The 27,058-nt window shown below is 42.3% G+C and overlaps 1 protein-coding gene across 6 annotated transcripts in view; it reads left to right on the top strand.

Annotated features, from left to right (window-relative positions):
* The window catches only part of BACH2 (BACH transcriptional regulator 2), a 245,195-nt gene that overhangs the window by 197,251 nt on the left and 20,886 nt on the right, over positions 1 to 27,058 (top strand). For 5 of the 6 annotated variants that reach the window (XM_077926155.1, XM_077926157.1, XM_028722984.2 and 2 more), the window contains one exon: positions 64 to 318. The exons of the other annotated variant lie outside the window; for it this stretch is intronic. In XM_077926155.1, coding sequence (XP_077782281.1) covers positions 76 to 318 — 243 coding nt within the window. In that variant the 5' untranslated portion in view covers positions 64 to 75. The remainder of the gene's footprint in view (positions 1 to 63; positions 319 to 27,058) is intronic. 6 annotated transcript variants of the gene reach the window in all.

The raw sequence follows: 27,058 nt of genomic DNA on the forward strand, positions 1-27,058 counted from the left end.
AGCACTTTGACAAATCTCTCCAGCCCTATCTCTCTCCCTTATTGTTTGTTGTTTCTATTTTAGGGTGTGAACGGAATGTCTGTGGATGAGAAGACTGAATCCCCCATGTATGTGTATGAGTCAACAGTCCATTGTACCAATATCCTCCTGTGCCTCAATGACCAGCGGAAGCAGGATATTCTCTGTGATGTGACTTTGATTGTGGAGGGGAAAGAGTTCCGAGCCCACCGGGCTGTGCTGGCTGCGTGCAGCGAATACTTCTTGCAGGTGTTGGTCGGGCAGACAGAAAATGATCTGGTGGTCAGCCTGCCAGAGGAGGTATAGTATGTCAACATTCCTACGTCCCTTAAAAAAGCAAAACTTTATAACATGGTAACAGAGACAGAGAATAAGCCACTCTCTTACAGTTAGGAATTGGCTAAACCTGAAAGGTTTTTTTAAAACAAACAACAACAACACTGAGCTCAGAGCCCCTTCATGTTTTCAGATTTGACTGTGTGTGTTTTAGTCCCAGGAGTGAGGGCAGTAAATGATTCAGAATCTGACTCCCTGTGGTCTTCTGGGCTAGAAACAAGAGAACAAAGGAGCTTACCAGGCAAGAACAAGGCAGCAGACAGGGAAGAAGGAAGAGCAGAAACAGGGAGGGATCATACAAACGTAGCCTCATGAACTCCATTAATCTGCTGCTGAAACAAGAGCTGGAAAATGATCTGGAATACTTATCTGTAGGTTGTAGAATGAGCCATTGCAGAAACAGGGAATGCATAATAGAAAGTGACTAAGAGAACAGAGTATGTCTCCCAAGCAGGTATTCTCCCAAGCTCACAACATTGTCAGGGTCGAAACAGGGTCACTGGGACTTTTTTGCTGCGTTACAAGTGGTTGTGTGACACTTAAGAATAATTGAAAAAGCCTATTTCCAGCACATAGAAGACAGCTTTCTAATATCTCAAAAGAACTTCACTATAGCGAGAAATGTAAAATCCAAAATGGCAAACTCACTGTAGTTTCACTGCACTACCAGTACCTTATACAATCAAGCGACTTGTAGAAGTTTGAAAGATATTTCTAGTCCTCTTCATTGCAGCATGCAAATTGCTTCTGATATTACTGTCACTTAAATGCACATTTTATAATGCGGAATAGTAACGCAGGAACCTTTTTTGAACCAAGACACTTCAGCTTTTACTGTTTGTATTAGACCAGGAAAAGATAACTGTGCAGCAGAATCTCACGTTATACAAGTGTCCATCTGTATAAAATTGTAATACCAGAACAAGGCTGATGTTTCCATGAGATAAACTGAACAAACTGTATCCAATGGCAGGGTTAGTGGGGGAGGCTTATTGTCCCCGCCCCGCTCCCCATTCACTTGCCTCACCTGCTAGTCCACCTATTCAGCCCTTATGAAATCACAGCATCACCATTCCTGACTTTGAGGAAGGAATTTGTGCCTCAGGGAAAGGCATCCTAGGTGAAGTGTCTCTACCTTTGCAGTTACCGTTAGAAAACTTTAAAAAAAGTTTAAATTTAATAAAGTAACTTTACTAGCTTTCAATTTTAAAAGAAAATTTCTAGCTGCCATAGAAAAGGATCAGAGGCACGGGAACACTCCCAATGCCACCTCACCCAGAATGCCTTGCTCCAAGAAAGGACCCCCTCTATAGAAGAAGGCAAAGAAGGCAGGGAGACACTGTGTCCGTCAGCTGTCACCCCACTTCTTCCTCCTCTCCCATCTCCTCCTGCAAGCCCCTGTTGTAAATCCGTACAGTCATACCTCGAGTTGAATGTGCTTCAGGTTGAGTGCTTTCGGGTTGCGCTCCACGGCAACCCGGAAGTAACGGAGCGCGTTACTTCCAGGTTTTGTTGCTCGCGCATACGCAGACGCTCAAAATGATGTCATGCGCATGCGCAGAAGGGATCCGCAATGGATCCCGTTCGCATCCAGAGGTACCACTGTACTGTCTTCCTCTTCCTCCTCCCCGGAAGGGTCAGGCTGGGGAGGTGGTCTCCACCATTCCTCCTCTTCCCAGTCCCTGACAGTAGGCAATACTGAGCTACATGGATGAACTCATTATAAGGCAGTTCCTATATCCACCTTGTGCTCCTTGGAAGAGAGATGTGGTATAAATGTAATAATAAAATAAGATAATAAAATAAAATATTGCAACTGGAGTAAATTATACAGATGAAGAAAACTTCAAAGTAATAAAACTCCAAAGCAACAGAGCAAATATTCTTCATACCTGGGGTAACCAACATGGCTTCCTGCAGATGTTGCTGGACTCGAACTCGCATCAACCCCAGCCAGTATGACCACTAAAACACTAGACATCCTTGGGATGTCTTCAGAAGCAAGCTCTGCTGAGTTTGGTGGGACCAGACCCCCAATTAAGCAGGTGTAGGGTTTCATCCTAGGGCTGACATGAAAGCACAAGGTTAATTCATCTTGGTTATACAGTATTTGCTGTCATGGTGGGTTTGAGTTTTAGTCTATGACTTAGTACCATTCATTTGGAGGGGGAAACCCACTCAGGCCTCATGACACCCACCCGTCTATGGAGCAGCAGGAGGGATCCTCCTCTCTGTGCACTTTCCATAATGACTCTTGTTAAAAATTCAAACCGAATAAATTATTTCCCAAGAAACATATTAATTCAGTAGAATTGATTTGATCCATATTCCTGTTGTTGTTGTGTTTTTGCTTTATTTAATCATAGAAATCAGTCTTCCTTCCTTTTAACAAGGCATTTAATTAAGCTTTTAATTCATGATAAGAAGTTAAATAGCACTTGGGAATATTTTTTTAATGGTTTCCACTTCCCATCTAGATTACAAAAAAAAAGAAGAAGTGTGATAGAGAGACATCCAGGGCTGTCAGCCAAGGGTATTGTAGGTCATGCCAATATTAGCTGGCAGAAGGCCATTATCCAATTAACATTGCTTCATCGCTGCAAGTAATAACTCTCAGGAAAATGATTGAGTCATTCATGGTGTAGTGGTACTTTTACTTTAGAAATACCCAGCGCTGTTTAGAATAGTGCCTGATTCATAGGGTTGCCTTCTTCTTTGCCAGTTAAAGCAAAGCTTCATTAGTCATATCTGAAGGTGAAAGCTGCGTGGAAGGAAAGCATGGATTTTATTTTATTTTCCTGCTTCTGACAAGTCGAGATTTTAACTAAAGGGCGTTTTAACCCATTACAAATAAAGTCTTGGAAATACCAAAGCAAGGTAAAAAAACAATGACTCCTAAGGAAGCCATTTTCCATGGGGAAAAATGCTGGGGTAGCAATCAGTATTGTCTAGAGCTCTTGTCAAATAAGATAGCCAGAATTACAGGCAGTACAACATTATAGGAATAGTATGCTTTCCCCACTTCTTGCCCAGCCAGTCCATCATAACATTTCCTTGTTTATTTTTCTAAATTGTGTTACCAATACAGAGTGTGTGCATTATACTTTGCACTTTGCTCTCGTTTTAAGTATTTATCTGGGATCTGCTATGAAACATAACACCTTTCAGTGACAGTCACTGTCCTGCATTATCTCATCCGTTTTCTTATAGATCTGCATATATAATGCCTTGGGTTGCTGAATATTTTACATGAAAGAAATGCTGGGCAGAAAGATGAACTCAGGCTTCTAGGCTGGCAGAAGCCAAGTGTGTTTAGAAAGCTCATCCATTCAGAGCCATGGGTGGGATGGAGTCAGGCATCCAGCGTTAACTGTGTTCCTTAAGTGGCAGCAGTGAGAAGCCCTTGCATCAGTTAGCCATCCACGGCAGCCGACTGGCCCGAGATGGGGGAGAGGAGTGTTGTGTATTAGCCAACAGAAGATGATTGGGCACAGGAGAAAAATCAAAGGCAGAATGTACAAGGTCAATTACTACTGGAGTGTTATATGAAAGATTATGACACTGTGTTTTATTCTTTGTTCTTTTAGAAAACCGAGAGTGTTCCGTTATGTGCATCTCTCTTCTCTCCTCTGTTTATGTATTGTGTATAATACTTTGACAGAGTGCTCATGAGATGCAGCACATCTGGTCTCCACAGTGATCTGAATCTGGAGAAAAAACAAAGCAGGAGTAGTAGCCATTTTTAATGGACAAATTTGCTTCCTGGCTTTCAGAGCGGGCAGGAATTCATCATAGGTTAAAAATAATTATACAAAATCAGTACGTATTTAAATATCTAGTGATTTAACAAAACAATAATCAGAGGGATAGAGATGGCAACTGTACTGGGAAAGACTTTCTAGCTTGGGTGGGGAGGACAAGAGGGGTGGAGAGGTAGAATGAATGGGACATGATAAAGGTTCATACAATTATGTATGATGTGGAGAAATTCATTCATTCATTCATTGCTACATTTTTATCCCGCCATTTCCCCAAAGAGCTCAAGGTGCCATACATACTTTCCCTCAGCAACTATCAACTGAAGCTCTTCATACACTTTATTTATTCCACTGATTTGGCAGATTCCAGACTGGCCTGCATTCCAGCCTTCACTCCCCTCCATCTTTCCTTTTGGAGAGAGGTTGTTTGCACCCATCAGTTTTCAGGCTAAAGTGATAAAGCTAAGATCTGTGAACATTTATATTGCATTATGCTCAGATCACTAATAAGCATTATCATCATTCTACACCCAGAGCACTTTGCAAGTGCTTCTTTGGCCTCTGCGGATTGATGGGGGGGTGGGGGGGAATTACACCTGTAGTCGGATGCATGCATACTAGTTGTTTGAACTTTTGCAGTCTATTTTCTAAGTGTATTTTGACAATCACAGCATCATGAGTCTGTGTCGAGAGAGACGATTCGTTCTCTTCCCTGAATTACATAGATTTAACTATTGGCCTGAAAATCCTCTGTTACAACTTCTTGGCTGGCTATTTCAGAGCATTCCAGGATTGCAATTCCATAGTTCATCTGTGATTTTCTTTTTCTTCTTTTTTGCCAAGAAATGGAATTTCAAATGTTTCTGAAAAGGGTAATCGTGTCGGCAGATACGAAGTGAGGCTCTGTTGTGTGTATTAGTGAATTGGATATTATTAGAAGTGGCCATTAAAAAAAAAAAAGCTTTCAGAAACCACATGAAGGCACCCTGTGATACTTTATTCAGAAGGCACAATAGTTCTGCTTTCTAGCATACAGCACAACATCCACCTTTTTGAGGTGGAAGAGATAAAGAGAGCTTTGCAAGCCTTGAAAGCCATTCCTTTCCCTCCCTCTGGTGGTGGTTCCTGATTCTAGGTTGTTGTTTCTTAAATGAATATATAAATGCACTATTTGAATACAGATTATGTAGACATGAAACTACAGGGTTCAACCCCCTCCCTGATATTCTGTGTGAAATATAAATTGAAAGCCAAACAGTATGTTAATAAGGCTTGGTTTATGGGACTGTATTAGCCTTGGTTGCCCTAAGAGAAAGATGGATGGGAGCGTGATCTTGCTGCTTTTGCTCAATCTCTCAGCAGCTTTTGATACCATCAACCATGGTATCTTACTGAACCGGCTTGGTAGGATAGAATGGGAGGCAGTGTGTTGCAGTGGCTCCACTCCTACCTACAGAGTTGTTTAGAGGGTGGCTTTGGGTGATTACACCTTGCCCCCCTGGCAGCTATGATGTGGAGTGCTCAAGGTACTGCCTTATCTCCAATGCTATTTAACATCTATATGAAACCATTGGGAGTGGTCATTAGCATCAGTAAGTGGATGACACCCAGCTCTTTTCCTCTGTTACATTTGTCAGGTGTGGCTGTGCAAAACCTAGACCTAGACATAATGGTGGGCTTGATAAGAGCAAATAAGCTGGATGCTGATGAGTCAGAAGCTTTGTGTGTAAGCGAATTCCCAAGTCTGGGGATCAGGCAATTTGCCTGCTCTAGGCAATGTGCACTCACCCAGAAGGAACAAGTATGTAGCCTAGGGGTACTCCTTGAGCCAGCAATGCCTGAAGATCTTCTGGTGAGATCCTCCTGCTTATACCTCGGTCGCTTCTGGTACAGAGCCTAGGGGGAAAGCCTAATCTGTAGTTGCACCCACCCCTAAGCCACCTCCCCTATGAAAGAAGGTGCTTACTAAAAAACTTACCATTTTCCAGATGAGTCTGGAGGACATTTATTCATAGGGTGATTTTTATTTTATTTTTTAGTGAAAGGTGGTATGTTAGTCCAAAGGGCCTTTCTGTGGAAGTAAAGCCACATAAGGAGGAAGTGGTGCTTAATTTTTTACCTACAAATTTATCCCATCCTCTCTTCTCTACCCCCCAAGTGATTCTCTCTCTCTCTCTCTCACACACACACACAGTTTAAATTGTGTTCATTTGAAATGCTGGGTGTACAATTTCAAACAGACATTAAGTGCAGAAGGAAAGGGTTAAGCACTACTCTCTGTCTACCCCCCCCCCCATGCTGATTTTCTTGCACACAAAAAGAGAATATGGTTGCATTGTACTATTTCCACAAGATGTGAATTTAGCCAGTAGTGCATAGATTTTAAAATAGCTACTTCCAAAGCACCAGGATTAACTAACTTTGCTAAATTACTATAAATTTATTACTTTTATATTAGAATCATGGTGAGCCATCTTTTCACAGTGTTGTTATTAGTTCTAGTTCATACTCCTGCCAATTAGTGGCCACAAGTCCCGTGGTCAAGGAAGTAGATGCATACCCTCCCTTCCACCATGCACTTCCCATAACATGTAATGTGTAGTACTAGGCCAGGCTTCCTCAACCTTGGCCCTCCAGATGTTTTTGGCCTACAACTCCCGTGAGCACTAGCTAGCAGGACCAGTGGTCAGGGATTATAGGAATTGTAGTCTCAAAACATCTAGAGGGCCGAGGTTGAGGAAGCCTGTACAACGGGGCTCAATATATTTTGGAGGGGGGGGAATCCTGCAAATAGAGCTTCCATGCAGAGCACATATGTCACACCACCTGCATGGGAATTGGTAAGCATGTGTGGTAAGCAAGTGGATTTCATCTGAAAATTGGGCCAGATTCAAAAGTTTTGTTAAGGCAGTGGCAGATGATGATGATTTTATTTCTACCTCACCCAGTCACTTTTTGTGTGATACATGTGAAAAGTTTATGCTGAAATCCGCCTCTTAACTAGGGGTCTGCCCCATTGAGCACAGGAAGCTGACTTCTGAATAAGCCCGTACAGGATTGTGATATTAAGCATTCTAAGAGCAACATGGAATCCCCGTCACCAAGCAGATGTAGTTTTCAGGGGTGTTCACACTACAGAAAGAATGTGTGAATTAGAGCTAAAATTGCTGAAACCAAATTTTGCCTAATGCACACCTTTTGGCAAAGCACTTTCCCCTAAAAGAATGCATTTTTGTATGTTATGTTTACTGATACAGTGGTACCTCTAGTTACAAACTTAATGCGTTCTGGAGGTCCGTTCTTAACCTGAAACTGTTCTTAACTAGAGGTGTTCTTTCGCTAATGGGGCCTCTTGCTGCTGCTGCACCGCAGGCACACAATTTCCGTTCTCAGCCTGGGGCAAAGTTCTCAACTCAAGGTTACTCTTCCAGGTTAGCAGAATTTGTAACCTGAGGTGTTTGTAACTCGAGGTACCATTGTATATGCAATTTTATGGACCCTTAAAACCCAATACAGTCATACCTCATGTTATGTCCGCTTCAGGTGCGTGTTTTCATCTTGCGTCCCATGGCAACCTGGAAGTACCGGAATGGGTTACTTCCGGGTTTCGCCGCATTTGCAGAAGCGCCAAATCGCGCCGCACACATGTGCAGACGCAGCTCTTTGAGTTGCGGGCTTTTCACGTTACAGACTGGCCTCTGGAACAGATCCCGTCTGTAACACAAGGTACCACTGTATATGCATTTTGGTAAACATTGCTTGCCTGGAGAACTGCATCGCAAAATTCAGAGAAGTGGAAATTTCAAGGAATGGGTAGGTTCCAGTTCTTGTACTGTTTTGGAAAGTGCAGAATTCATAGGTTGTGAACCGAATCTAATTTCTCCACCATCACATAAGCCTTCCCCACTCCAGACTATTTTCTTTTTCAATTACACACTTTATTGTGAAAATCTGTATTTTGTTCGTTGCGCTCGGCTTCTACATTTTTAATATAATTCTTTATATTGAAAGAAAAACATAGCAATGCAGCTACTGAAGTAAGTTGTAGAAAGCAAACACATTTTCTCCTCCCTTCTCCTTTGTATATCATGTCAGAATCTGATTTGACCAGCAGGTCCCTAGTCTTCATTTTTTTGCTTTTAATGGTGGAGACTGTGGAGTCAAAGCCAGTATCTCATTGTTATGCATGAATAGGAAGTATTCCTGTACTTATTTGCATTCATTAGCTGTAGGTAGTTCCTCTGTAGGGGTCCCTAGTCTTGTTTTTACAGTGCTTTTGGCGGTGTTTCTGAGGCACGTGAATTTTTATGATCTGTTGCATGTTCGTGCAATTTCCTGCCCTGTAATGGTATCGGTTTTCCGGGCGCAGAGGAATAGAAACGAAAACCCAGGAGCCCGCATTAGCATAAAATGTCCCAGTTCTGTCAGTTTGATTAATTTGTCTCTTTGTCTCCACTCTATATGATAAGTGCTATTAATGGCTGCAACACTTCATATGTCAAAGTCTTTCTTCCTAATGACTTGAAAATGTGGTTTATTTCCCCCCTTTTGTATTATTTTCCTCATTTAGCATTCCACTCAAGTGTAGATTTATGCTGCGCTCTTTCATTATCTTACTGGTTGCAGCACTCGAGTGATTACATATGGTGTTGGGGTATGCGTAAAGATGTGATCCCAGGGGTAGCAGCTGCTGATGCAAGCTGAAAATAGATCCTGCGTATGCTCAGCACTTTTCCCAGAGGTCTTTTATTTATTAGTAACAGTCTTCGTGCAGGGCAGCTTGGATCCTCATTTAGCAGGATGACTCTTTGCCTTTCAGAGAAAGGCAGTGACTTTGCTCTATTTACCCACTGCTGTGTAATTTTATTTGTTTGTTTATTTATTTATTTGCTGCTCCTTGCTTTGTATATCTGTGCGGCGATATCACCTAAGCGCAAATTGTAATACAACCCTGATTTATAATGAAGTCAAGATATGACAGGCTCCATTTGAAGTAATGGAACCAGGCAGATCTAAGGTTTAAATTAAATAATCCTATTTGTAAGACAGTGCTTGTACATGGCGCACTGATTTAAACTGAACTCTAGGCTTTCTCCAGTGATTTCTTATACCCGGCATTGTTTCTCTATTCCGTTTTCCATAGGGGATATTTTTTCTGTTAGAAATTCATTCAAGGAGATTTCATCTGCCTTTTATACTGTTGAAAGAACTAGCCCGATCCTCATGTTTCATCATTTCCTGCATGTAAAAAAATATATGCCTTGTCTCAAGCATAACTCCTATATAGCCTTTCTGAAATGTGTCATACATTTTTTAATCTTTTTTTTTAGACCGACTCTCTCCAAACCTGTAAAGTGCCTACACATTTTCTTTCATAGGACAAAATAAGCAGAGCTTTGTGTTGAGGTGGGGATTTAAACCAAGAAAGCCTTGCCAGGAATAAAGGGTTAAATATCTCCTCCCCAGCGCCGCGCCCCTGGCCCTATTTCTCCCCCGCGTCTGCCAGCCCCATGATTGTTTTAAGCATAAAAAAAGCAAACGTCAGGACCTCGCACCATCTCATCAAGCTGCATCCTTCATCTGAAAGATTTGTATTTTCATATGCATACCATAGTATTTATATGTAGGAAACTTTCTATTTTGGAAGCTTTCAGAAGCATGTGAAAATGTATCATTCTTGGCTGGGAGAAAAAAAATGGAATTCAGCTGTATAGGCCAAAGCTGGGCTAGGATGAACCTGCTTCTTCCCACCCATCCCTGAGATTTCTAGGCAGCAGAATCAAAGCTTCCAGGATGTTTACAGCTTTATTAAAATAAAAAGTCAGCAGGGAAATAGTGGCAATGTCATCTGTTTCCGCTTCCCCTTCTTTTTTAATACATAAAGCATTTATGAATAAATGTAAATAATAATTAGTAATATATAGAGAGAGAGAGAGAGACTTCCTTTCAGATGGAGATTGAGATGAAACCAACTTCCAGGCTCCATTAAGTTCATTGTGCAACTATGAACCTTACAAGAAGCTGTCTTTTGTCCGATAGTACTGCACAGGTGTGACCAGTTCTACCAATCAGCATTGCCCCTGGAAGTTCTCCCATTGAAAAAATATTGCTTTATAGGATCACCCCCATCCCCTCACTGTTTATTCGCATCAGCACTGATTAGTTATCACCTCCTGCTGCGAAGCTATTCTCCCCTGAAACGGTTAGCCCATAACTTGGAGAGGCAGGTATTCTGGAAGATAGCAAGTATTAATTCAAATATCTAGGAAGGTAGCACACACATACAACAGGATAAAAACCACGGGGGAAACTTTTTATTTTTAATAACTGAGTTCCACTTCCTTTGTAATATCACCTTTTAATATAATAGGAGTGGGGTAGGTTATAATAGTGAAACCAGAGGCAGAAAGGGAGGGGTTGAGGGAAATAGTTCCCCTTCTACAAAATCCTGCTTCCTTTGTCCACATGTCTCCCATAAACATTTAAACTTCCCCAGTCAAGGGGAAGGGCTATTTCTCAGTGTTAGTGCCGTTGAATCCCTGGGTATCTCCAGGTGGATTTCCTTTCTAAAACCCTTGAGAGCTGCTGCCAGTCAGTGTAAACAGTGCTGAGCTAGTTGGACCAATGGCTTGACTTGGTCCTTTATTTCTAGTATTGCATTGCATTAAATATATATATATATGTGCAATCAAGTACAAATAAAGAAATAACAAAACAATTGGATGAAAATTAAACATACAAAAACAAAATGTGGGTCATTTCATTCACAATCCCTGAAAAAACCCCATTACTGTTGGTATTAAGGGGTAGTAACATGTGATAAAATCACCAGCATATAGTATCACTTTTCTTTTGTATTGTCACATCTGTGATTCTTTCCCTTGATGCCATGTTTATCAAATGTTATACCAAACTCCAGCCTTTGGTTATGGCATGTGTTCCCAGGATTAATAGTGTATTATATGTCTTACTAATAACAGTAAAGGAAAGTAATTTGGGAGGAAGTTGAGGGAACACACGTGTACATTCTGATTCAAAACTCATACTGGTGATATATGAGTTACTAGTATTACAGTGGTTTGTAGTATAATCTGTCATCAGGATTAATGATTAATATTATTATTAGTATTCATGTTGGTAGTATTAATATTATCTCCCCCCCCCCAAAGTGTAATGCGACATACCTAAACCATATGGCCAGATGATGCCTTGCAGAGCATTCCATCTCCAATAACAATATATTTGCCATGTGTTTCAGCTTTCTAACCTTAGTGAGAGCCCTCTGAAGGAAATAAAAGGGAGTGGGGCATCTGAACTAAAATATACTATCTATAGTAAACACTTCAAGAGTCTCTGCTGGTGACATTCTCTACCGCTTTTCATGAGCGGGGGGGGGGAGGGGGGAATTGGAAACCATGGCGTTGGAGTTGACCCGAAGTGTGCCTTTGAAACAATGAGCTCTTCACTGAAAGAGAACACTTCAGAACAAGCCACATTTGACCTACTTATGCTGCCAAAGAGGGATGCTGTTAGAAAGCAAAGGGAAAACTGAAAGGCAAATGGAATGCGGAAGAATTTATGGTTTCCAGTGCAGGAAATGCAGCACTTTAGCAAGGAGCCTTTGTCAGAGGGATAGTTTGTGCTCTGTCTGTCAGGGCGAGAGTGTGCTGCGGTGCCCTTCTGTTTTATTCTTCAGGTTGCATCCTCGCCATCCTGACCTTGTGCAGGCAAGCTTCAAAGAAGGGTGATTTGCCGCCCCCACCCCCCAGTGATTTGCTGTTTAAGAGTTAGACATGAACGCGCAATGCTGTGAAAGTGATTTCTTGAGTTGAATGCAACAAAAGGAAGTTGAGGGGAGTCATGAACAAATAATAGAGCAGATGGCAGAAGAACCATGAAGTAGATAAATGTGAAGGTGGATTTGCATTTATTTTGTAATATTTTATAGTATACTGGGCAGAAAAGGGATTTGCTCCTCCATAGCTTTTTGTTGTTTTCTCCTTTTCCGCTTGCTGCAATGTCTTTGGGTCTTCTAGAGTTTGTCTGGTTCCAATTCATTTAAATTTTTCTCAAGCAATCAGTACATATGGACCTCAACCTATGTCCTTCATATGAGCAAAATGCTAACTTCTCCCCCCACCCACCCACACCAAGTTGCTGTTCCTCAAAGTAACCAGGCTTGCACCTATTAACTCATATTAAAGGTAAAGGTAAAGGTACCCCTGCCCGTACGGGCCAGTCTTGCCAGACTCTAGGGTTGTGCGCCCATCTCACTCTATAGGCCGGGGGCCAGCGCTGTCCGCAGACACTTCCGGGTCACGTGGCCAGCGTGACAAGCTGCATCTGGCGAGCCAGCGCAGCACACGGAACGCCGTTTACCTTCCCGCTAGTAAGCGGTCCCTATTTATCTACTTGCACCCGGGGGTGCTTTCGAACTGCTAGGTTGGCAGGCGCTGGGACCGAGCAACGGGAGCGCACCCCGCTGCGGGGATTCGAACCGCCGACCTTTCGATTGGCAAGTCCTAGGCGCTGAGGCTTTAACCCACAGCGCCACCCGCGTCCCTATTAACTCATATTGGCCCATTTTAATCTAAGCCTCCATTATCTGTTTTCTCATTTTAGAAGAGGTATATCTCGTTCTGTTCTTTCTTTAAAAAAAACATAAACATTTGCCATGTCAGTAGTGGTTAAATAGATAGCTTAATTTAATTTCCTTTTTTCCCACTTGAATCCATAGGCACAATCACATACAAACTATATTCCAGTGCAATTCATCTATAAAGAAACAAATGGCTGAATTTGAGTTTAATAGAGTTGCTGATTTGGAAACCAAATTTGGTGATCAGAGAAACCCCACGTTTTTCTGCTGCTGTCAGTATTCAAAAAAAGTCCACCAGCTCAAGCCTTCAATGGGCTTTGTGCAAATAAAGAATGTCAAGAGTGTCACATAATTAATGCTACAGAGAGCTGATTAAAATTAGCCTTAATTAAATTAACTAAGTTTTGTGGTGCTCAGAAGAGTGATCTTAAGCACTTAAAAAAAAGAAGACATGACTCCACTCTTGAGGTTTGTGTGGATTTGCATGGATTTGCAGATTTTGTATGCTACTATAGTTGTAATAACATAGAATGGTTGTTTTGTAAGGTGTTGATCATTTGTTCTTGTTTCCTTCTCTGCTGTCTATGGTAGAAAGAAACGGGCGCACGCAGGGGGGGGGAGAATAACACTTTACTTTGACATCAGTAGCAAGATGACAAATTATGCTCATAAAAACAAAAACCTATTTTTCTTGAAGCTGTCTAGGAGAAAGAGAGGCTACCTATCACTTCAGAAGCAGGAGCCAGCAATCTGCCAAAGATGTAGAAGCATGTGGGGGTGTAATAGCAAGCAAGGCTTCAGTTGTCATCGAAGGAGAAAGAAAGAGCTCCCAGAGAGGCAATTTTTTTTTTACGCTGTGCTAAATTTTGGTTAGTGCTGAATTGCTGAATGTGAATTCTCTTTCCCTCCTTCACTCTCCCAACATTTCTTCCTCTTCAGGTTTGTAGGTGTATCACCCCTCCCCCCCCCCACTGGACTTGTATTCATTTTCTACTGAGAATAGCTTCCCAATTTTATTACCTTTTTGCCATGTCAAGATCTGTTTCATAGTCCTCTTCCTTGTATTTTGAAGTAAAGGAGATGCATGCAATAAGGAAAGGAATTATAAAGCCACTAAATTTGCCAAATGAGGACCTCGTCTTAGTTAAGAGGCACTAAACCATGATATTAATTTTCTAATTACTAAATATAAGATGATTCAGCATGCAGAAGGCTATGTTTTTCATCGTACGGAAGTAAATGAATGAACCATCCGAATATCATTTTGCTGTTCATTATTTTATTCAGACAGCGTTAATTGCAGTTATTTTCTTTGAGTGTCTCTAAAAGTTTATTTATGCTGTTAATAAGCATGAGCAGCTGTAGTGGTACTGACTGCCAGAACTGTAGCTTTTTTTCCTTTCTTTTTTTTGGATACACTCTAGTGTAGCAATAAAGCAATTGGAATATAAATTCAATGTGAGCATGATCCTGTCTTAACAGATGGAACCTAAGCTTGCTCACACATGCACTCCATATTCTTTCCCTCTCACATATGCATACACACTTCCTCTGGCAAAATGGTTTTATCATTCTCAGTTGAAACCCCACAAACAATAGCCTAGAAAGAAAGACTTCTGTCCGATGGCATTAATCTAAAACTATAATGATGATCTGGGGAAGTGAGAGCCTGGCGTGCTCTGGTTCATAGGGTCACAAAGAGTCGGAGATGACTAAACAACAACATAATGATCTGAATTATATTGCATGGGTGAAAATGTTTAAAATCTTGAATAAAATATTTATATATATATATATATATATATATATATATATATATATATATGCTTACGTAGATTTTCACGGGTATAGGTATGCAGGTTTTGGTGTCCTCGGGTGTCTTCCCGTGTAAAAGTTGGGGTGTCTAGGCGACGTTTCGACGAGGTCTCACTCGTCATCTTCAGGCTGGTGCTTTCGGCTTCTTGTTACTGGAACAGAGCAGGATCTCAGTGTTTGAGTTCCTATAAATACTGTTGAGGGGTGTGGTGTATAGCCTCCAATGTTCTGGGCCGAGAGGAAGTTCCCAGGCTAGTGTGCCTTTTCTTCTTTTGTTCCTTAGTTGCTTGAGGGATATCTTGAGTGATTTCTTGAGTGATATCCTGAGTACCACTTAGGTGGGTCATTAGGTGTGGATTAGTTGCTAAAGCCTTTGTGTCTTGACCTCTTGAACTTTGTGAAGAGTTTTTCTGAGAAGATGGCTGTAGTATCCTGAGTACCCACCTAAGTGGTACTCAGGATATCACTCAAGAAATCACTCAAGATATCCCTCAAGCAACTAAGGAACAAAAGAAGAAAAGGCACACTAGCCTGGGAACTTCCTCTCGGCCCAGAACATTGGAGGCTATACACCACACCCCTCAACAGTATTTATAGGAACTCAAACACTGAGATCCTGCTCTGTTCCAGTAACAAGAAGCCGAAAGCACCAGCCTGAAGATGACGAGTGAGACCTCGTCGAAACGTCGCCTAGACACCCCAACTTTTACACGGGAAGACACCCGAGGACACCAAAACCTGCATATATATATATATATATATATTTGCTTTCGTAGATTTTCACGGGTATAGGAATGCAGGTTTTGGTGTCCTCGGGTGTCTTCCCGTGTAAAAGTTGGGGTGTCTAGGCGACGTTTCGACGAGGTCTCACTCGTCATCTTCAGGCTGGTGCTTTCGGCTTCTTGTTACTGGAACAGTAACAAGAAGCCGATATATATATATTTGCTTTCGTAGATTTTCACGGGTATAGGAATGCAGGTTTTGGTGTCCTCGGGTGTCTTCCCGTGTAAAAGTTGGGGTGTCTAGGCGACGTTTCGACGAGGTCTCACTCGTCATCTTCAGGCTGGTGCTTTCGGCTTCTTGTTACTGGAACCTAGGCTGGTGCTTTCGCCTAGACGCCTAGACACCCCAACTTTTACACGGGAAGACACCCGAGGACACCAAAACCTGCATTCCTATACCCGTGAAAATCTACGAAAGCAAATATATATATATCGGCTTCTTGTTACTGTTCCAGTAACAAGAAGCCGAAAGCACCAGCCTGAAGATGACGAGTGAGACCTCGTCGAAACGTCGCCTAGACACCCCAACTTTTACACGGGAAGACACCCGAGGACACCAAAACCTGCATTCCTATACCCGTGAAAATCTACGAAAGCAAATATATATATATCGGCTTCTTGTTACTGTTCCAGTAACAAGAAGCCGAAAGCACCAGCCTGAAGATGACGAGTGAGACCTCGTCGAAACGTCGCCTAGACACCCCAACTTTTACACGGGAAGACACCCGAGGACACCAAAACCTGCATTCCTATACCCGTGAAAATCTACGAAAGCAAATATATATATATCGGCTTCTTGTTACTGTTCCAGTAACAAGAAGCCGAAAGCACCAGCCTGAAGATGACGAGTGAGACCTCGTCGAAACATCGCCTAGACACCCCAACTTTTACACGGGAAGACACCCGAGGACACCAAAACCTGCATTCCTATACCCGTGAAAATCTACGAAAGCAAATATATATATATCGGCTTCTTGTTACTGTTCCAGTAACAAGAAGCCGAAAGCACCAGCCTGAAGATGACGAGTGAGACCTCGTCGAAACGTCGCCTAGACACCCCAACTTTTACACGGGAAGACACCCGAGGACACCAAAACCTGCATTCCTATACCCGTGAAAATCTACGAAAGCAAATATATATATATCGGCTTCTTGTTACTGTTCCAGTAACAAGAAGCCGAAAGCACCAGCCTGAAGATGACGAGTGAGACCTCGTCGAAACGTCGCCTAGACACCCCAACTTTTACACGGGAAGACACCCGAGGACACCAAAACCTGCATTCCTATACCCGTGAAAATCTACGAAAGCAAATATATATATATCGGCTTCTTGTTACTGTTCCAGTAACAAGAAGCCGAAAGCACCAGCCTGAAGATGACGAGTGAGACCTCGTCGAAACGTCGCCTAGACACCCCAACTTTTACACGGGAAGACACCCGAGGACACCAAAACCTGCATTCCTATACCCGTGAAAATCTACGAAAGCAAATATATATATATCGGCTTCTTGTTACTGTTCCAGTAACAAGAAGCCGAAAGCACCAGCCTGAAGATGACGAGTGAGACCTCGTCGAAACGTCGCCTAGACACCCCAACTTTTACACGGGAAGACACCCGAGGACACCAAAACCTGCATATATATATATATATATATATATATTGCAGTTGCTACTATCTCTTAGGTGTTAAAAAAGCGGAGAAACTGTATTGGATGAAATAGCTGTATTGTGTGGTCAAAGGGAAGACCTGCCACCTTCTGGTCCTTTCTGTTCAAGAACTCAGTCTTTTCCTTACTGAGTGGAAGCAGCTTTTGTTCATGAAAAGCCCCCTTTACTCATGATAAGTCCCTTTCATCAGTAGAAATGATGCAAATACAGTGAAAACTTCAGATCTTAGGCCACTGGTCTTAAGCGCATTTAACTAGGCAGGGGGCAGTAGGTGGGCCATGTAGGTGTCATGCAGGGTCTGACCTGACCTGGATGTCTCTTCCAACGCCAAACATCCAGGCTGCCTAGAACGTCAGAAGACACTTGAGACCTTGTGAAGTCTCCCATCTCCAACCCTGATGAGGGAGACCTTAGGCTTCTAGAGGAGTTTTCAGCAGGCTTGTCTCCAGAGCTCCAATTCATCTGTGGCAAAAGAACCTCCTTTCCAAGTCAGAGGCGGAGGCAGGTGGAATCTCCTCTCAGCCTCAGATGGTGGATGCCAGAAATTTCAAGCTCAGGTGGCTACCTTGCAAAGGAGTGTGCACCTGAGAACGCAGAGGTACTTAGGAATAAGGGGTTCAGGCAACAAGGCAGTGTGCCCATGGGTTCCATGTATAAGTACTCTTGCGGTTCACTTGGTATGAAAAGTTGGACCATCCTGACCCAGACCCTGCTTTTTCTATTCCCTTGTTCCTGACTGGTTCCATTGTGCCTGCTATTGCCCTGGTTTTGTGTTTGTGGGATTGGTGTTGGGGGACAGAGCCTCTGCCTCAAGAATTGAGTTCTAATCCAGTTGAAGCTAAACAGTATGCAAAAAATACACAGTTAAGAACATGAATGTTGGTGCCTGGGCAGCAGCACCTATTCCACAAAAAATGCAGAGTAAGCCTAAACACCCCGCTGTTTTCTCTCCAAACATGACTGAAAGCAAGTACACTCTTAAGTTTGAGTGTGCCCTTTGTGTCTTTCTCCATCAAGTGGATGTAGAATGCTTTTGAGCTAATAGTACCTTTTAAAAATGTTCTTTATACTCCTACTGAGGAGAGAGAAATGACTATAGAAGAGGCGTTGTTCATTATGTAAGTAGACTGCTGTTCTAAAGCTTCTGTCTCAAAATGTTGAAGGCATGGCTGTAGTGTTATATACTAGTATGCAGCACAATCCAAATGATCTGTTATTTGGGGGTGTATCCCCTTGTTTAAGCTGAGGGCACCACTGAAGAATGACCCCCATTTTCAGCATAGCTATGCTGACAATGTGCATGCAAAGAATGAATTAAAATGCAAGCAGCGTCAGTCTTGAGAATCACTAAGAGTATAGGAACAAAGTACAATAAGTGCCAAATTCGGGGGTGGGGGATAGAATGGGGGGAAATAAGGGATTGGTGTTTCAGATTCTCCCAAAAGACTAGAAATTGAAAGCTATAGATAATCACTTTATGGTTGTTTTGGATGGTATATAAAGGCCTGCAGGAAGACAGGATATTTATACATGGCTGCAGCCACCCAGTTAATGATTTTAATTGCCTTGTTATCTAGTCAAGTGGAATCCTCTTTTGACAGTGGATATCTTCAGTAGCCCAGCTGAAATTCCCACCATTTGGAACATTAGAATAGTCTAGTTGCGTTGCTGATTCAAGTGTTTTTCTCCTCAATATTTTTTTTTCTTTGCTGCTCAGTAGTAACATTGCCTCCTTTTGAAATATTAGCCTCCTGATTGTACATAGTCTTGAGCACACACAGTCAATAATTTATCGAAAAATTCCTGGTGGCGTTTTCATGTTTGGATATTTTATAATGGTCCGGGTATAATTCTGCTTTCCGGTCCTTGCTTGATGCGCTTGCTATGATGCATACTCACTAAGTGTCGTTTTTGCTAAAACGTACACAAAATCTGCACCCCCCAGCCTACTCAGCAACATTTACTAGCAGATGCTGACTGGAGGGCTCTTGCCATGAAGGCTTAATTTCACTGCAAAATACACCAGAGTGTGTTTTCCAGAATGCTGTCAAAAGTATTTGCATAAATCTCCAAGCTGAATCCTGATTTGTGTAGAAAAAGCGAAAGCAAATGGCCTCTCTGCACAATAAGTTGAAGAATCAGTGGTGGGTTTGCACAAAAAGTGTTTCTTTGTTATTTCCCTCAGAGTGGCTCTTCAGATGTGGGTCTATTTCACTGCCCAAGAATTTGAATGTGTTTTTTTTAAATATGACAAAAATGTTATATTCCCCTTGATAGCTTATCTCCAGCTTTTGGATTCACAAAAAGGTATAACAATCTCCGCTCCCCATCTTCACCCTCCTCCCAAATCCTCCCAATTGTGTAAACTTATTTTTTTATTTACTTAGACTACAATCCAGAGATGTTCTTATTTTCAAGTTGTTGGTTTTTTAAAAATAATAAAAGTTAAGCCACTACATTTAAAGAACTAGAGCCAAATCCTCAGGAAACACTCTTCAGACTTGTCTGTCTGGATGAAAATATTTTGTCACAGTTAAGGAGTTTTAAAAGGTTACTGGTCCATTGGTCCATTTTATACGCATCCTATCCTTTAATCTGACTTCATAACTGCTTGGTAAGCACCTAAAATTTAATGTATCTGATTATAAGTATGCATATGGAAAGTGGTACCATTTGTGTTCGCTATATATGTGCCAATTCCCTGGAACAAAATAGAAAGAGGTTACATAAGAAACTGAGACAAAGTGAACTAGTATACCGTATTGGCCTGAATACAAACCACACTCAGCCACCCCAAAAAATATGACAGTGAAAAGTTAAAGTGTGGCTTATATTCGTGATCTTACGCTGCCAGCAAAGTGGCACGGCTCCCCCCCCCCCCCCGGCAGCAGTCTGGATATTGTCTCCTCCCCTTCAATTTTAAAGGTGTGGCTTATTTGCAGGAACAGCTTATATTCGGGTGAATAGTACTTGTCCCAGGCTAAAAAGCAAAGCGTTTTCTTCATACAATCTTCCTCATAGTAATTGGTCCTCTATTGTGGGTGTTCTTTCTTTCCGAATATCTCTGTACTGTATATATGCAGGGTGAGTCTTTTAAAAGAGGCCCTGTGGGACATGTGTACTCTGTATCCACGGGGCCTCTTTTAAAGGACTCACCTTGTGTGTGTATATATATACATGTTTTGAAAGATTAATACATATAACGATTTTAAAAAATGAGTGAAAATGACTGCATAAAATGTGCATGTAAGCAACTCTGCATTGGGGTGGGGGTGCCAGATACTGCTCTCTGTCTTTCATTTGGTGAAAAAGCTGATCGTTCGGCATAGCAGGTCTTGAATTACAAAGTTCATAAATGAGAAATTCTGCCTTATTTTAAGAGGTAATAATACAGTGGACGCTCAGGTTGCAAACGTGATCCGTGCGGGATGCACGTTTGCAACCCGCAGCGGCATATCTGCACATGCACAGGTTGCAATTCGGTGCTTCTGCGCATGCACAACCACCAAAACCCGGAAGTAACCTGTTCCGGTAATTCTGAGTTTTGGAGGGCCTGTAACCCAAAAAAACACAACCTGAAGTGTCTGTAACCCGAGGTATGACTGTAATAAAAAGTTGGTCTGTTTAACTTGTAATGTAATAAAATTACACTTTGAGTGCATTTGGTACTAGTTACAGACACAGTATGAAATCCTCATTTCCAGTTACCGCATGTCGTGTAACATCCTGCTGAAGGTCTGCAACCTTTCATATCACAAATGTCCTAGGGTTTTTTTTTTCTGTCCTACTATTGTTGCACTATGGTGCAAGAGTGCTTCTCCAGATGACAATAACACAATTCCAATCACAGAACAACTAATAAAGCAGAACAATGTGTGGACAGCTCAGTTTAAATCCACCGCTAATGCACTGTTGCATTAGTGAGATGTAGCAGAATATACCCACAAAAAAACCCTCCTCAGTCTGGTCTCCCCCACACATTACACCAGCACCCGGCTTTTAAAAAAGAATAAGTATGCTAATTACAGCAAATGAGATTAGAAGTCATGTTTAATCCCAGAGACTTTTGTAAGGCTGTGGGGAAAAAATAGAAACAGAGTTAACTGTCACTAAGCTTATCTTCTATTTCTAGGGACTGGTTTATTATATAAATTGTAGCTTTAGGAAAATGCCAAGTGAGGCTATTAAGTAAATTGACTAATAGAGCTGAGGGGAGAAAGGCAAACCACCTATGAAGCAAGTAGAAATTCAGACTGGCACAGGCATAAAAATTAACTAAGCTTCAGGAATCCGCACACAAATTCCACTTGCATCTCTACCTAGGTTCAGCATCGTATTCAGCCATTCCCAACCTGGCATTGCCCCAAACTTGCTTCGAGAACCTTAAGAGTTGTCTAGAACACTGAACATGGCTGGTTAGAGGGAATGTGTGCCTGAGAACAGAAGGATAGGAAGTCATGAGCGCATGATGATCCCACAGCCTGCTCTGGAAGCTCTACTTAGTGTTTACATCTGTGCATGGTCATAGATGGCTTCTTATGCTAGATAAAGAACATTGCATTATGGGCAAGCAACTGGACCACCACCCCAGTGTGTGAGGTGAGCACCCAAGGAGGTGAGTGGGTATAAGCAAGACATAAAGGAGACATAACCAAGAGCGATGGAATGGTGGAGAGAATGGAATGGAATGGTCCTCTAAACAGTTGCCATCGCAGACAAGCCTTCCCAAGTTGAATACTAGGGTCTGGGTTCAGCTAACTGTTCCCACTAGAGGAAGCCTGCACAAGGACTTCTGCTAGCACAATAGGGCTTCCCCACCCACCCCACATCCTAGTGGAAGGTGGGGAGGGACATGCATGATCTACTGACTCATCCCAAGTCTTGCTAACTCACACCAGCCAGGGTGGAGAGAAGGGCAATGTTCTCTTCATCATTACACCAGCTCCAGGCTGAATCAGGCCCCTCTCAGGAGAATGGAGGAGCTTAGGAGCATTTCCTGGAAGCACTTTATTGACTGAAAGAAACAAGTGTAGGAAAGGGGGGGTATATTTATTTATTTATTTATTTATTTTATTTATATATATATTGCTATATCCAGAAAATATGTCAGAGTGGTTTAAAACAATATGAAAACATAAAACCAAACAATAAAATTATAAAAAGTTACAAACAAGTAAAAAGCAAAAATAAATTAAAAACAGTCATCAATGGTCCATTGTGAGGGATGGGGAGGATGAGGATGATGATTTTATTTATGATATGTATTCCTCCCAACTAACTGGGTTGTCCCAGCCACTCTTGGCAGTTCCCAACAAAAAAATAGTAAAAACAAAATACTCTTAGTTGCCAGCAATAGGCCTGGCAGAATAGAAAGCGGTTTTTTGTTTTTTGTAAATAAGTTTTTATTGATTTTACAATTTTATCTTCAACAATTATTCTTCATAAAAAACACATAACAAAAAAAGATTTAGACAGAAACATAAGACATTAACACTTTTTTCATTGTATAAACATCATCTCTTTCTTTTTGGAGGTTCTCTTTAACCTCCTGACTTCCTTCCATTTCCTTTTCTGTGAGTTTAGCCATTTCAGCATAGTCCATCAATTTCAGTTGCCATTCTTCTATTGTTGGTATCATGTCTTCCTTCCACCTTTGGGCTAATAGAATCCGGGCTGCTGCTGTTGTGTACATAAACAATTTCTTCTTTTCCTTCAGGATTTGGCTTCCTGTTATTCCTAATAAGAATGCTTTTGGTTTTTTAATAAAAGTGAATTTAAACTTTTTATTCAATTCATTATATATCACTTCCCAATAACTTTAACAATTTTACATTCCCACCACATGTGATAAAAGGTACCCTTTTTTCTTTACATTTCCAACACTTATTAGAACTTGTTCTATACATTTTGGCAAGTTTTACCGGCATTATGTACCAACGGTACATCATTTTCATATAGTACTCTTTCAGTGTTGTGCATGCAGTGAACTTCAAATCCCCCTTCCAAAGTTTTTCCCAGTCACCCATTTGAATATTATGCCCCAGATCTTTTGCCCACTTTATCATCACACATTTAACCTCTTCATCCTTTGTTTCCCATTCTAGCAGCAAGCTATACATTTTCTTCAGTAATTTGGTATTGTCCTCTACAATTTCTTTTTGAAATCTGAATATTGTATAACTAAGTCCTGTCTTTTTATCCTCCTTAAAATTAACATTTAATTGAAAATATTGTAACCAATCTGTTATCTTTTCTCTAATTTATTCAAATTTTCTTAATTTTAATTGATTTTCCACTTTGATTAAGAGCTATCTATATGTTGGCCAACTTGTCCTCATATTTATCTTTTTGAGAGATACTGCTTCCGTGAGTGACAACCAGCATGGTATCTTTTGTTCTATTAAATTTTTGTATCTACATACCTACAGAATAGAAAGGTTTTCAAAAGGCCTTTAAAAGTTTCCACAGAAGACACTCACTGATGACCACAGTTGCTGAAATGGTATGGTTTTGGTCTACTTCTGGGGAAGTTTCATTTTCTTTCATCACCACTCCAAAGATTTTCAGATAGCCCAGTTGGCAAATCATGATACTCTTAATTTCAGGGTTGTGGGTTCAAGCCCCATGTTGGGCAAAAGATTCCTTCAGTGTAGGGGGTTGGACTAGATGACTCTCGTGGTCCCTTCCACCTCTACAATTCTATGATTTGAAAACAATGAAACCATAAATGCCAAGAATCAAATGTTGAGAACCAAAACCTCCCTTCAGCACTCTCATGTTATTTATTGTTAATTAGATTGCTTCAAAGGAATCATAGAATCATAGAGTTGGAATAGACCACAAGGGCCATCGAGTCCAACCCCCTGAAAGGGCTTGTGGCAAGTAGTGATGGGCAGATCCCAACCTTTCATTTTGGAATCTGTTGATCCCAAGACAAATGATTACTCAAACTGGATCTCATTTCACTGTGACGAGATTATCAGGTGTGCAAAAAGGTCTCATCTCCCAGCCACCTTTTAGCCTCTAAACCCTCACCTAACTACTGCTGTGGATGTCAGTAGCTCTGGGGGAAATTACATCACCCAGGCCTTTTAGCTTCTAGGACAGCACTTCAAAAGCAAAAGGAAGATGGAGACACTTCCTCTTCTTCTGGAAGCAGCCAGGCAAAGAAGTGGGAGGGAGGAAGAGAGGGTTTCCGGGGAGGGAGCGGGGCAGAAGGTTTTGGTGTCTTATGTGAGAGACAGTGGGAAAGGAATTGAGTTTTTCTCTGGTTTAGTTCAAAATCTGAGTGGAGAGAGATGTTGCTTGGAAGGCCTTTTTTATGTTTAGTGCAAGCATTTTGAGTTAAAGAGTTACTTTCTGAGCCAAGTAGTATGAACTATGGTTGTATCTCTAATGGCGAAATATGCTATGTCCTTATTTCATTCTAACTTCCCCAGCTGCCCTGCAAGGTAGCAGAGACTCAGCAAATGTCCGAGCAATCGAGTAGGGATTTGAACTTTGATCTCTCATGTAGAAATCCAACATTCTTTGTACTGCACAGCTAAGTATGCAAGTTCACACAAGGTTGCAGACTAATCTAAGCCACTAAAAAGGAAGGAGGGGTTGTTTGTCTGGATTGCAGCTGAACTGAAATGTGCATTCTTGGGCAAAACATCCTCTGCATGGCCATTTTGATGAACATAGAGCTTACACAAACCCGCACACAAGCTCCTAGGAATTGAGGTTGTTGCAACCTAAGTGGGTATTCAGTAAAGAAATGCAACTAAGGAGACTAGTGACATACTTTCTGACACACCCATTTTATGTGGACATTTTTAGGGCTGAGTTGACAGGTTAACATTTGGGTCCGAGTTGAAAGCTGCTCTGTTGTGCGTATGGAATATCTTAATCATTTGGCACACCTTGGTTATTAATTTTTTTAAAACTGCTATTTTACTCTCATCATTGTTGCTGCAGAAAGATGTTGCATCCCATTGTGTATTCTCTTTGTTATGCTGTCATTGTAGCATACTTAAGTTTCGCCCAGAAATGGTGGAAGGGGTTTGCACCGTGAAAAGCCCTTACCATCATATACAGAAAACAAGTGTGTGGATGTAATGTATGCAGCTTTTAAACCTTCCTCTTTAAAATGTGCAATATTTATAAGCACTTTGCAGTCCCTGAATATCTGCTTTCTTGTCACAGCAAATTAAATACAAGCAGTTCCAAAGGCAGTGTGCTGGTGGACCCACAATAAAGGCCAAATCAATATTTAGACAGCTTCAGGCTACTGAGATTCTGCCAGCTTCCACACTTGCCAGCAAGCCTTGCTTGCATTCATCATGAAAGTTGCTGTTTATGTACTTGAAACATTAGTGCTGGTCTGAAATGCTTCTAAGAGTCCTCCCTGAGGGCATCTTTTAAATTTGCAAAGACGCCTGTTATAGTACTTCAAAATACAGCGTTACTACCCAGTGCCTCTTGTAAATTGGTGCTGTGTTGTTACTGATACAGGATTTTTGTAGATACAAACATGCCACACTGATTCAGTCCTCTTACCTCCCTGCTTCCCCCCTCCTGGATTTTTTTGCCCTTTGTTTTTAAGAGCAAGCAGCTGTCTAGGATGCAGTGTGAACAACATCACAATACTGCATGCAATATCCTCTGGAGGAAGACACATGTAGCAGATGTCTCAAATGCTATGCTTTTGGGGTGCTGAAAGTCTTGAATCAGCTTGAAAGAAAAATGTACCGTGGAATGTTCTGAGTCAGTGAAATTTCTTTTATTTTGCCTAAATGGCATTGCAAGAGGTACTGGTTAAAACATACCCGGTACTTGGAAGCTCTTAGGCAAGACTCTACTTGTTTTGCAGTTCTCCCACCTAGTGGCTGCATTAGATAACTACAGATATATGTATATGTATATGTATATGTATATGTATATGTATATGTATATGTATATGTACAGTGGTGCCTCGCAAGACGAAATTAATTCGTTCCGCAAGTTTTTTCTTCTTGCGAGTTTTTCGTCTTGCGAAGCACGGTTTCCCATAGGAATGCATTGAAAATCAATTAATGCGTTCCTATGGAAACCGACTTCAGACCAGGTCCGGGGACAGTCTGTCCCCCGACCTCTTCTGAAGGCTGGGGGGGGGACCAAGGGCTTTTCTTCCCACCCCCAGCATTTTAAAAAACCCCGGGACAGCGGGGGACTTCTCCGCTGTCCAGGGCGATCTTAAAATGATGGCGGTCGGGAGCGAAGCCTCCGCTGCCGCCCGCCAGCATTTTAAAAAGCCCCGGGACAGCGGGGGACTTCTCCGCTGTCCCGGGGCGATTTAAAAGCCCCCGGGAAGGCAGGCAGGGGGGACAAAGACTTTTGCCCCCTGCCAGCCTTCAGAAGAGGTCCAGGACCTCTTCTGAAGGCGGGCGGGGTGCGAAAGTCTTTGCTCCCCCCCCCCCCGCCTGCCTTCAAAAGCCGTCCGGGACAGCGGAGAAACACGCTGCGTTTCTCCGCTCTCCCGGGAAGGCAGGCAGGGGGGAGCAAAGACTTTCGGCCCCCGCCGGCCTTCAGAAGGGGTCCTGGACCTCTTCTGAAGGCTGGCGGGGTACGAAAGTCTTTCTCCCCCCCGCCTGCCTTCAAAAGCCGTCCGGGACAGCGGAGAAACACGCTGCGTTTCTCCGCTCTCCCGGGAAGGCAGGCAGGGGGGAGCAAAGACTTTCGCCCCCCGCCGGCCTTCAGAAGGGGTCCTGGACCTCTTCTGAAGGCCAGCGGGGGGCGAAAGTCTTTGCTCCCCCCCCCCCCGCGCCTGCCTTCAAAAGCCGTCCGGGATAGCGGAGAAACGAAGGCTGGCGGCGGGAGGAGGTCTCTCCGCCTGCCGCCAGCCTTCGGAGGAGGTCCGAGGACAGTGGGGAAGACGCGCTGCGCTTCCCCGCTGTCCCAGAGATTTCCCTTCCCTTTCGCAAGACGAAAGCCCATAGGGAAATTCGTTTTGCGAAGCGCCTCCAAAACGGAAAACCCTTTCGTCTAGCGGGTTTTCCGTCTTGCGAGGTGTTCGTCTTGCGGGGCACCACTGTATATGTATATGTATACACACACATACA

This window comes from Podarcis muralis, chromosome 3, assembly GCF_964188315.1.
Source record: "Podarcis muralis chromosome 3, rPodMur119.hap1.1, whole genome shotgun sequence".
Classification (NCBI taxonomy): Eukaryota; Metazoa; Chordata; class Lepidosauria; order Squamata; family Lacertidae; genus Podarcis; species Podarcis muralis.